Here is a 10439-nt window from a genome sequence, read left to right as displayed (position 1 = left end):
GGAGGAAGACGTTTACCCAGCAACCTGCTGTTTCCTTTCCTGGAGCATCTCTGACCTATTGCCAACACATAATGCTAGTTTTAGAACTATAATCCCTTCACCAGACTGGAATGCTAAAACTCCACAAACAATCCACACTTCTTTAAAAGCAAATCCCCTCTCCCACTAACCCTTTCAATTTCTGAGAAAAACGCAGTGGCAGGAAAAGGCCTGATTTTTAATATCTTCTGTCTTTTGCCAGGTGTAGACCCTGCTCAGGTAGAATTGTGTATCAGAAGAGGAGCTGCTGCCTCCTATAACAGCTGCTGGTACAACACCCATGGGCTCTGTCATACATAAAACTGTGCACAGAGAGATAGGTAAGTGCGCTGACTTCATTAAAAGGTATAAAGTAAATCTTCAACCTCAGCAGCAAGAAATTCAAACTACATCTCACCCCGTTATACTGCTGCAGGGATAATATTGAAGGAGGAGATTGTAGAAGTCCTTCCACTGCTTTAGATGCTATACCCTCCATTAGCCTAAAATGAGTGTTGTGTTCCTGCCTCTACATAGGCTGCAGGAGGATAAAGGATGCCAAATAACACCTCAGTGCCAAAAAGGAATACAGCATGCTTTGACCTAGTGGTAAAGGTACTCCTATTTTTTTTCCCCCTAGGTTTCAGAAAGCTTCTTAGCACATGGCAAGACACTGGAGTAAGTTGCAAACTACAGCCTTACCCAAGTTTTTAAAAAATTGGCCATTTTTTCCTCAGGAAACAGTATTGCCATTCGCACTACAGCTGCTGTTTTCTAATTGTTTACCAAAGCTAAGCATAGATCTAGCATGAAAAAGCTGCAGGTGTCAGTTTCTCTTACTAGTTAGAAGCTACCGTAGTTCTTTAGGAATGGAGAATAGGAGCACTTGAAACATTCAGCAAAATGGATTTGCTTCTGGCTTCAATTAAAAACGAAGTGAGCTTTTTAGTGTCACTGCTGAGATCAAACAAGTATGTTATCTATGGAAGAAAGTTTGTAGTGTTAAGGATGATCAACTTTTGACTCCTTAAATGCCACTTTCTGCTCTAGACCTCAAAATGCATCAGGGAACTCAAGAACTCTGTTTTTAGAATGGAGATATGGACAAGGTCAAAACAAGTGTCCCTTAAAACCAGTCCTCATCAGTTTTAGCTACTCTGGCTCTAAAAGAAACATGCAACAACTTGTTTTCAGTCACTGTTTTGTTTTTTAAAAATGCTTCCTTATGTAGGCATGGTCTGGTGCTTTCTTAAAAGACACAGGACTTAAAAAAAAGAACAAATGCTTTTCTTAATGTGTTTACTTTGAAAAACAAATCAGTTTATTAGAGACTACACTTTTTAACAAAAAATTCATCAGTACTAAAGCAAAGATTTTCTAACCCATTTAACAACTAATGAAACCATCCTTTTCTCTGTTCAGCATAACACTTTTTTATCCTGTCTCAAGAAAGACTTCATGACTGGTAGCAAAAAATTCTCCTCCAGAAGAAAACTGCTTAAGCGCTGCTCCCTCAGAGCAAAAGATGTCTTCAGTAACAGTCAGCTTCATTCTCCTCTATGGTGCCCACAGTAGCGAGGATGTCCTGTAAGAGGGACTGAGGGCTCTTCTCCACATGATCACTACTTTTATTTAGCTCATCATGTAGCTCTTCTAAGTCTATTGTACCCAAAGCTAGCATCATGCTCTCTGGATCCTGAAAATCCACCCCATTACCAGCATCTGTGGGGAAGTTCTGGGCCAGAGAACCCTGCCTTAGTGTCCTTTGTAACCAGGCAACGCCACGTCCTGCAGGTGAATCTCCAGTCCCTTGTGAATCCTTCAGGGTACTAATTGGATAGAAATGACCTCTTAAGCCAAGCAGTATATCACAGGCTCTCTGACCTACCGGTTTGTCACAGTCACACAAAGACTGAAACAAAAAGCTGAACAGTTTTGCTCGGCAAAATATCTGCAGCGACTCATTCTGATGAATGGAACTAGTGACTGCAGATGAGACAGGAGCATATGGGCATTTAGGAAGACCAAGCTGGCAAATTGTCTGACTACAGAAAGCTTCAACCAGTTCTAAACCACCAAGTCTGACTTCCCAGTCTAAGTCATGCTCCACAGTTTGGATCACTCTAGAGACAAATTGTTCCGTATCTTCCAGCTGACCTGTGCAGCCTTGTCTCAGCCACTTGGTGAAGATACTGATGACAGCCCTCCTAGGAAAGCCCTCTGGGTCTGTCGACAAGATTTCTTGAAGCTTTGCTACAGTGTTCTAAATGTAAGAAGACAAAGAGAAAGCACAATGAGGGGAGGAATGTGCAAAGAAACAGGAACAGTGGAAGTAAAAAATCTAGTCTCTTCATTACTGGTTGTGAAATCTGCCTGCATGAGACTGCAGATAACTTGTGAAGAAAGTTGTAAGTAGTACAGCAGTAAACTGATGTGTAGTTCTGCTTGATTCTGCAGTGGGCTACACAAAGTCAGCATACCTCTTTATTATACTGATTCCCTATGACAGGTGACTCTGGAGCAAAGTAAGTAATGAAGGCCAAGTGTCCCACAGCAGTCACAGCACTTGCTCGCACGTAGCTTTCTGGATCCTCAAGAAGATTTTCTGTAAGTCTCGGCACCTCCGAAGACAGGAGAGACTGCCTGAACTCATCCTGGTCTGTAAACAAGACAGCAATCCAAAGAAGCGAGGCTTTATTCTCTCAGAGCATGGAGCTGTTTCCAATGCAAACAGTTCTTTGCGTCATACAAGGATGCCCACTGACTGCAGGGACAGCTGCCAGTGAGCTGAGCCACTGCAGAGACCAGGCAGCTGCTCACAAGCGCAAAGACGCTCTGTGTCAGGCTCCCCATTTTCCAGCAGCTTGGTGACTTTCCGTCAAGCCCTGCTAGACACTGGAACTTGGAAAAATCCATTTACAGTTGTTCTAGCGGCAGGAAAAAACTTTCTCTGGGCAAGCAGGGACATGGTTTCAGCCTCATCAAACTCATGCCTTTGCTTAGAAGTGGAAAAAATAGTCTTCCTTTCTTGTCGTCAAGGCATATGGCAAAGAAAAAGAATGCAACTGCAGCACTGAGAGGGGCTGCAGGGTAAAATGCTAATGCAGCCGAGTGTGCTGGATACTTCCTTTGTGACCTGGGGACAACAGTAGTCGACAACATCCCCTGCTCTTCCAACATCGCAGAGCTACTGTAGGAGAATTAACATTGCTTAAGTGCTACCTGCTGCAAAGCCTGAGCTACCAGTAAAGTGGAAAATCGGTAATTAACCCAAAGCATGCAAAGCAGATCTAGGCTTTTAGCCTCCTAAATCCCAGCCTGCTGAGTGAAACCAAACAGACTCCACTGCAGAGCAAACTGAAAAAAAGGGAAAGTATTATCTGCCATTAAGCATTGTCACCTGCCTTGACATACATGTCTCAACATATATGACTGTCTCAACACCCCTCAGTTCAACTCGCCAAAACTGCCATTAAGGAGGGCACAGCAATCCGAGTTCAACAGAAAAGCAGGATAAGTTTATTAATCTTTTTGTCAGATTTTGATTATGGTCTAAGAGTAAAAATCTTGACACTTCTTTCTTTTCTTACCCCTCCAGTTACAGGTCAGAGGATGCTTCACAAGCCTGACTGACTTTCACAACATTAAAAGAAATACTCCTCCAATCTGAACTGTTAAGTCTCTGTACCTACCTCTCAAGCATTTAATCAGGACAGTGAGGAACTCCAGAGAAGAATCTCTTACTTCCCAGCAAGGACTGCACAGACGCTTCTGCAGCACCAGAAACACATCTGTAAAAGTCAACTGACAAGCTTGAATGGACATGAAAGGCAACAAGCCTTACTGAAGCAATCACTGTACAACCTCTATATCACTTTATCTGATGCAATCCCTTTTGCTGCTGCTGTGTGCTTCTCCCATAGTTCTTCAAAGCACTATTTGGGCAGCTAAACCTAAATTCAACATAATTACAAACAAATGAATCCTAAGTGCTTTGAGCAGGAAAGGTAGGCAAGAGCAGATTTCATATATGTCACTAGCTGCTGTTTGTCCCAACTTGAATAGCTTCGTTACCTTGCAAAATCTTCTCAGTTTGTTGCCACTGACTATTGGAACAGGACAGCTCCTGCAAGCGCACCAACCACTTGGATGTAGCTTGAAATGTTTTCTTTAGAACCTGAAGCAATACAAAGCAGACTTACTTTACTACAGGAGGAGGCATTGTTGCCTTTATGCTAGATAAAATTTGTTTTAGCCTCAAACTTAAGAGAAATTCTCAGAGTAAACAAGTACATATGCTTCCTTACTAAGAAGTAAGCCACAAGTAAATGGTGCTTATATAACATTTCTAACACCTAGAAAATGCCTGTTCTCAGCTTAGAATTACAAAGTTCTAGTACCTCCAGCTTTTCATTCGCAGTTGTCACCAGAGTCATTTGAACAAAACAAAGCAAAGAAACAAAACCCCTTAATGCAAAGAATTCAATACTTAAGGGCCATGTCAAGTTGAGTATGTTGGCACTACTGTTAGACGTGATGGCTCCTGTCTTTTTGAGAATACTCAATGTATTGGTCAGTTACTTGCTCATTAGAATTTGAGCTATTTCCTGCAAGCCACCCAGAACCAAGACACATCTCCTATATATTCTAATACAAACTGCACTAAGAAACAACTATTGTCAGACAATTTCTCAGAACAACATCCCACTGGAGCAAGCTAATAGACTTGGATCTCTCCTTAGTTATATACTCACAGTAGGGCTGGTGTTCGGACTCTCCAGGTATGCCAGAAGGACATCAAATAGACTTCCTATGAGCGTGTCACAGCCTGGAACACAGAAAACAAAACTAAAGGACCAATACTGAGAGAAGGAGCAGTTGAATCACAATTCAACTGCTGAAATACAGAAAGACACAGGATTGTAAAACTGTTTTGGAGAAGAAAGCAAGTACAGTCCTTAGAGTAAATTTCTCACAACCACACCCAATTTCTCACAACCACTAAAACCTTTTTAATTACAGTATTATCTACCCTAGCTCGTCAACAGAAAGTAAGGTTAGCCAAGACGGTAGGAAGAATTGGAAAAAAGGAACAAGTTTTAGAAATGGAAGTGGTAGTCTTCATTTAGAAAGACCAGTGAAAGGGAATGAAAAATTCTGCAACTACAGAATAGTCAAGTATTTCCAAAATTTAAAAAAAATTAAAGTGCAAAGATTAACTTACCTTTTCGCTCTGAGAGTGCTGCTAGGACATCAAGAGCTGACCTCTGTACTCTGAAGCAATTGATCAAGATTCGGCTTATCATGCTTCCTAGAGGAGAAGCTGGACTCAGGAAGCCATTACAAAATTGTAATATTGTCATGAGAAAGCGTAGCAAAGATGTATAGGGTAAATCCACTGGCAAACGTATCTAATGGGAGGGGGAAAAAGAAAAAAAAAAAAGAATTTCTAGCAAAAGTCTCAAGTGTGCATGCAGAGCAGTTGTTTTTGGTCAGGAGGCAGCAAAAATTGCAATTTCTAGTGTGTTCTTAAGGTACCACAATGCTAATAACTACAAACAAATTATCTTCCTCTCTGCCAAGAACTATTACACAGATGGAAGGAGATTCTTCTCACTGCTTGGGAAAGCAGTTCAATTTATGTTTTTTCACTGGATCAATAATTGTAGTACAAGTAACGTATGGTAACAAAGCTTGTGAAGATGGGTTTAAAACTAAGTGCGGTCCCTCTTTTCAAGCCTCAGTATTCCTCTGTTTTCCTATTTGGAGTCTACTGAGCTAGATTTCTTTAACGTATGGAAGCCCTCACTGCCAACTCCTCTCCACGTTCTGTTAGGCTCTACTGCAAAAGTTTGCAACCAATCTTAACTCTGTCTTTCAAGGACCAATTTGATCCCCAGGCTTTTTTCCTTCTCTGAATGTTACCAGAGACAGCAGCTCCTCCAGATGAGCAAGGGTCTGACACAGGAGACTAGCACAAGATGACTTGGAGGACAGAAGACTTTCAACAGTGATGGGATCACTAACAGACTCATCCAGCAAACCTAGAGGACCAAAGGAGGAAAGAGCCTGGGTTGTCAGTGAATACAAAGGACTGTGATTTCTAAAATTAATCAAGATATTCAGGTGATGTAGTATGAATAACCCTTCAAATGCAACTGTCAGTAGGATGCTGCACTTCAGCACAAACACTGCTATTGTCTTTGACTTCTGCTCTTCCTCCTCCAGTTTTGTCTGCACCAGACACTTAAATCACTGGCAAGCAGACTAGCCTCTAATTTTTCTAACAAACACAACTGTACCTGCATATTCCAGGGGCTGGGAGGCTGCTCTCAAAATACAGTCCATTGGCTGAAGTAGAACAGTCAGTGCCTGAATCCTCACATCTTGTGGGCTTCAAGGAGGAAACAGCAGTTACCAAAACAAGAACACTTCAATTCCTTCCCAAACATCTGCCCCCAAATGCTGAGCCGAATAATGTTTTTCATGCAGGCTTTTAAACAAGCCAGCAATGACAGAGCAATGAAAGTATTATCACAATTCAAGCTTTCTTCCAAGCTTCCATGGCTAACTGAAAGCAGAGGAGAAATGACTCTGGCATTTAGAAGCAGCCGTATCAAGCTATGCAAATAGAGAGTGGGATTCTGCGTAAGAAGGGTGTTTAGAGAGAGGCATTTCTTGTCAACAAAATGGTGTCCTTATGTCTTAAGACACAGGTGTTATTTAGCCTGTAAATCAGTATCCATATGTGCTGTATTCATCTGATGATTTCTTGATGCTTTTTCACTTCCTAAAGGGGAGTTATGGAGAAGATGCAGGCAGATTCCTCAGAGGTGCACAAGAAGACAAGAATTTTAAATTGCAACAGGGTAGATTCCAACTGGATATACAGAAAATACTTTTCATAGTGAAATGAAAGTAGTTAAGCACTGGAAAAGGCTGCCCAGAGAAGCTGCGGAATCCTCATCCTTGGGGATATTTGAAACTTGAATGGTGAAGGCCCTGAGCAACCTGACCTATCTTTGAAGTTAGCCCTGCACTGAGCAAGAGGTTGAATTGATCACTTCTACAGGTTCCTTCTAACCTGTTATTCTACAACTGTCGACAGAGTCTCCAGGTGCATACTTCTGCTGGACAGCAGTGAAAGCTCTTACACTAGTCAGTGTTTTTGTGAAAGAGAAAACTGAACAGAGACTACGGGATTTGTCAGGCAGTCAAATTGTGTCCATCTTAATCAACCTTGGCAGTATAAAGTTAAAGGAGTTTGCTATTTCTTCCTGAAATTGGCTGGCTGTAGGTAAGATGCAAGTGTATATACATAAACATGATATTGGCTCCTTTCATTTCTCTCTCTTTGAAACTGTATTATTCTTACTATCAGTGTCTGAAATTTGTTAGCTACTGGCATGGCTCTTGCCAACTAGTCTTAGATATTAAGGAATGTAGTGGAAAATGCAGTGAGGAAAAAACCAGTTCTTGGAAAGACACCAGAGATATTAGTACAGAAACATTTGCAGAGTGCAAAAATTTCATTGCAGTAAGTCCTACCATTTGTAGAGCCTCAGAATTCCCACTGCCAAAGGACCCGCTTGTACTGGGGTTAAGTGTTCCAGAGCAGAAGTCACTAATGCCCAGAAACTGCCTTCAGTGTCACAAAACACAGGGGACCTGAGAAGAAAGAAGTGTAAGTAATATGTCCTATTAGACGGTGGAAAACAGATATATCTCATCACTGGATCCAAGGTCCCAGAAGATCTTTACCATGCCATGTTAAGCAAAAGATTCGCCAGCATGTGCTGTGCTTGAACAGTCTCTTCCGTCAAAAAGGATTCTATTTGCTTTGCTATGCCTAACCAAAGTACTTCAGTCCACGTAGCACGACAACTGCCAAACAAACTAGTTAACAGTTTTAATGACTGCTCGATGTGAGAAGCAGAGCTGGACTGAAGGGAATCTTCTATACGCTTTATAATCATTTGGGCACAGGCTGGCCAGTCACAGTCCTTTGTACTGAGAGGTTTAGTCGTTTCAGACTCTACAGAGAGTGTTAGCATGTGCACCAGAAGCTGACTGGCAGCTGAAGCCACAAACAGGCTGGGATCCCCTTGCAGAGTGAAGATCACATCTATGCCTCCTGTGTGAAAACAAAACAAGTCACTGGAGGGAAAAACAACAGCCTTCCTATTGTGAGGTGGAGCCTTGTTGCACTCCAACCATATATTATTCTAATTCAAGTACCACACAGCTTTAAATGGTGTTGGTGGGGTTTTTTCTACTTTATTTTATAGTCTCTACGGCATTTCAAAGTCAGCCAGTCCTTAACGACAAACAAACAAACAAAAAGCAAAGAAAAGAAGAAAGTAAAGTTCTTTTCAGATCCTCAGGTGTTTTAAAAACTCAGGAACAGAAGAGGACTTCAATATAACATTAGTAATACTAGGAGAGTTGACAGCACACTCACTGTGTAGTTATGGAAGGAGCTTGTACCATCTCCAGACACAACCAGTAGGAAAAACGTGAACGGCAGCAACAGTACTACTTTTCCATCACATGGACAACAGCGCTGCATGTTAGTACCAATCCAGTCTTTTACACCCCTCTGTACATGGGATCTAAAGTTGGTGTTAACAGCAGAATTTACATACCTGCGTAACAACAAAGGGACTGCAAATGTGTGCAAGTATGAAGAGATAAATGAGCCCCTGGTTAGTTTTTCTGCACTAAAATCATAGTGAAACGTACCTTTTAGTAAGAGTTACAAATAAGAATACAGAAGGCTTTTAATAAGCTTTTAATAAGCTATTTTTATCACGTGTTTCATAAGATGTGCTTCTTTCCCCTCTAAAAAGGGAACCATCTTCAGTGTTTGGGGAAAAAAAAGAATAAAAAAAAATTAAATGCATAACTAATGTAACAAAACCCCCACCATCTTTCAATGACTTCAGTGTTTTTGACAAATGGCTTGTTTTTATCTTAAAGAAATGAAAACTCCCATCTCTCTCATCTGACATCTGAGCAACAGACTGGAATGGAAGAGACACAGAGGATTTGGGGAGTTACCAGTCCTAGAAGTACTCACCACCATCGCAGAGGAAGTGGAGGGCAGGCTGGTGATGCATCATGCTGTGCACACCCTCCACCCAGCCACTTCGCACAGATGCATCTTCCCACACTGCGCTGTTCAGAGGCCCATCCCTGCCAAAGAGCCTGACCAACAGCTTCTCCTGCTGAGGCCAGAGGAGAACACACAGAGTAAACGGTAAGCAAAGGGGCTCAAGGGGAGCGGAGAGGCTGCTCTGTCATCCAAGTCAAGAGCATCAATACTGCAGTGAAACCTTCTCTTGCTAGAAGTATCACTAAAATAGAAAATTTTCAGAATCCCATGCTTAAACTCAACATAAGTCTCTTTCATGGACTAAGCAACGTGTTTGAGGTGTTCAAAACCAAAATTGCTTGTTTTTAAGATGCTAAGGACAACTTATGTATAGATCAGTTCCATTAGACTGCTTTATGCAGTTGCATGCATCTCTTCCCTGAAGGAAGCCTTTTGGGTTTTGAGTTTTGTACTATAAATGTATGCTATTGTAGAAAACAGGGCTTTAAAAAGCTCCCTCATTTTTGCAGGAAATCAGAGATTTCCTGTCATCCTACTATGGAGGGAAGACTACATCTGTTAGTGCAGCTTAAACCTACAGGATTTGTCCAGGGATATGATATTTTGCAATGACTGCTGTGAGATCGTGTTATCCCCTATACTGTTGTGAACGGAAAATAAGAAGCGCTACATATTAGCATTCAAGGTACTGCTGTGGCAAGACAGAAGTAAGACGACAGCAGCTTCACAGGAGAACTGAATAGGAACGGTATGATTGTAGCTCTTCATTATCGTATCACTGTTTGCCGAGTTGTTCAATGTATGCCAGAAGTTTTATAAGCAGAATACGTACATTTTCAGCTCTCCTCCATATAGGAGGAAAGAGACACGTGGCAGCATGTACCTGGGTAGCCGACTCACCTGCAAGTGTTGGAAGCGGTTTTCGGAAGCGGCAAGTATCCCAGCTAACCGCAGAGTAAAGGAGAGGATGCTCGCACTGGGCTCTGGCAGCGCCAGCACGGAGGCGATGAACTCCGTCAGACAGGGGTTGTCCCGCACCAGGTTCACGGTAGGATCTAGCAACCAGGCATTGCCCAAGAGGCCAGAAAGCAGAGAGTCACTGCCAGGACTTCTGTCCTCTCCCGTAACTCTAAGGCGCTTGCCTGAGCCGAGTGTGACCCCTCACAGCTGCCAGGGACGAATCTGGGTTCACCAGAAGCCCGAACCCAGGTACAGGCCTCAAGCGCTAAGCAGCGTTTTCAGGTGTCGCCGAGGGAACGGCACCTCTGAGGGAAGCTTCCCCCGGGTGCCGGCCTGCAGGCCTCCC

The 10439-nt window shown here is 42.4% G+C and overlaps 1 protein-coding gene across 1 annotated transcript in view; it reads right to left on the bottom strand.

The window, feature by feature from the left end:
• Positions 1-1315: 1315 nt before the first annotated feature.
• BRAT1 (BRCA1-associated ATM activator 1) overlaps positions 1316-10439 on the bottom strand; it is a 10923-nt gene continuing 1799 nt past the window's right edge. The window contains exons 2-13 of the mRNA XM_009320076.1: positions 10034-10188; positions 9098-9245; positions 7780-8152; positions 7567-7686; positions 6321-6412; positions 5944-6062; positions 5243-5429; positions 4773-4846; positions 4093-4195; positions 3711-3809; positions 2499-2677; positions 1316-2281 (exon numbers count right to left, since the gene is read on the bottom strand). Coding sequence (XP_009318351.1) covers positions 1550-2281; positions 2499-2677; positions 3711-3809; positions 4093-4195; positions 4773-4846; positions 5243-5429; positions 5944-6062; positions 6321-6412; positions 7567-7686; positions 7780-8152; positions 9098-9245; positions 10034-10188 — 2381 coding nt within the window. The 3' untranslated portion in view covers positions 1316-1549. The remainder of the gene's footprint in view (positions 2282-2498; positions 2678-3710; positions 3810-4092; positions 4196-4772; positions 4847-5242; positions 5430-5943; positions 6063-6320; positions 6413-7566; positions 7687-7779; positions 8153-9097; positions 9246-10033; positions 10189-10439) is intronic.

Source organism: Pygoscelis adeliae, unplaced genomic scaffold (genome assembly GCF_000699105.1).
Source record: "Pygoscelis adeliae isolate BGI_AS28 unplaced genomic scaffold, ASM69910v1 Scaffold242, whole genome shotgun sequence".
In the NCBI taxonomy this organism is placed as follows: domain Eukaryota; kingdom Metazoa; phylum Chordata; class Aves; order Sphenisciformes; family Spheniscidae; genus Pygoscelis; species Pygoscelis adeliae.
Note: the sequence above shows the minus strand (reverse complement) of the source record. Positions and strands in the feature narration are given on the sequence as shown.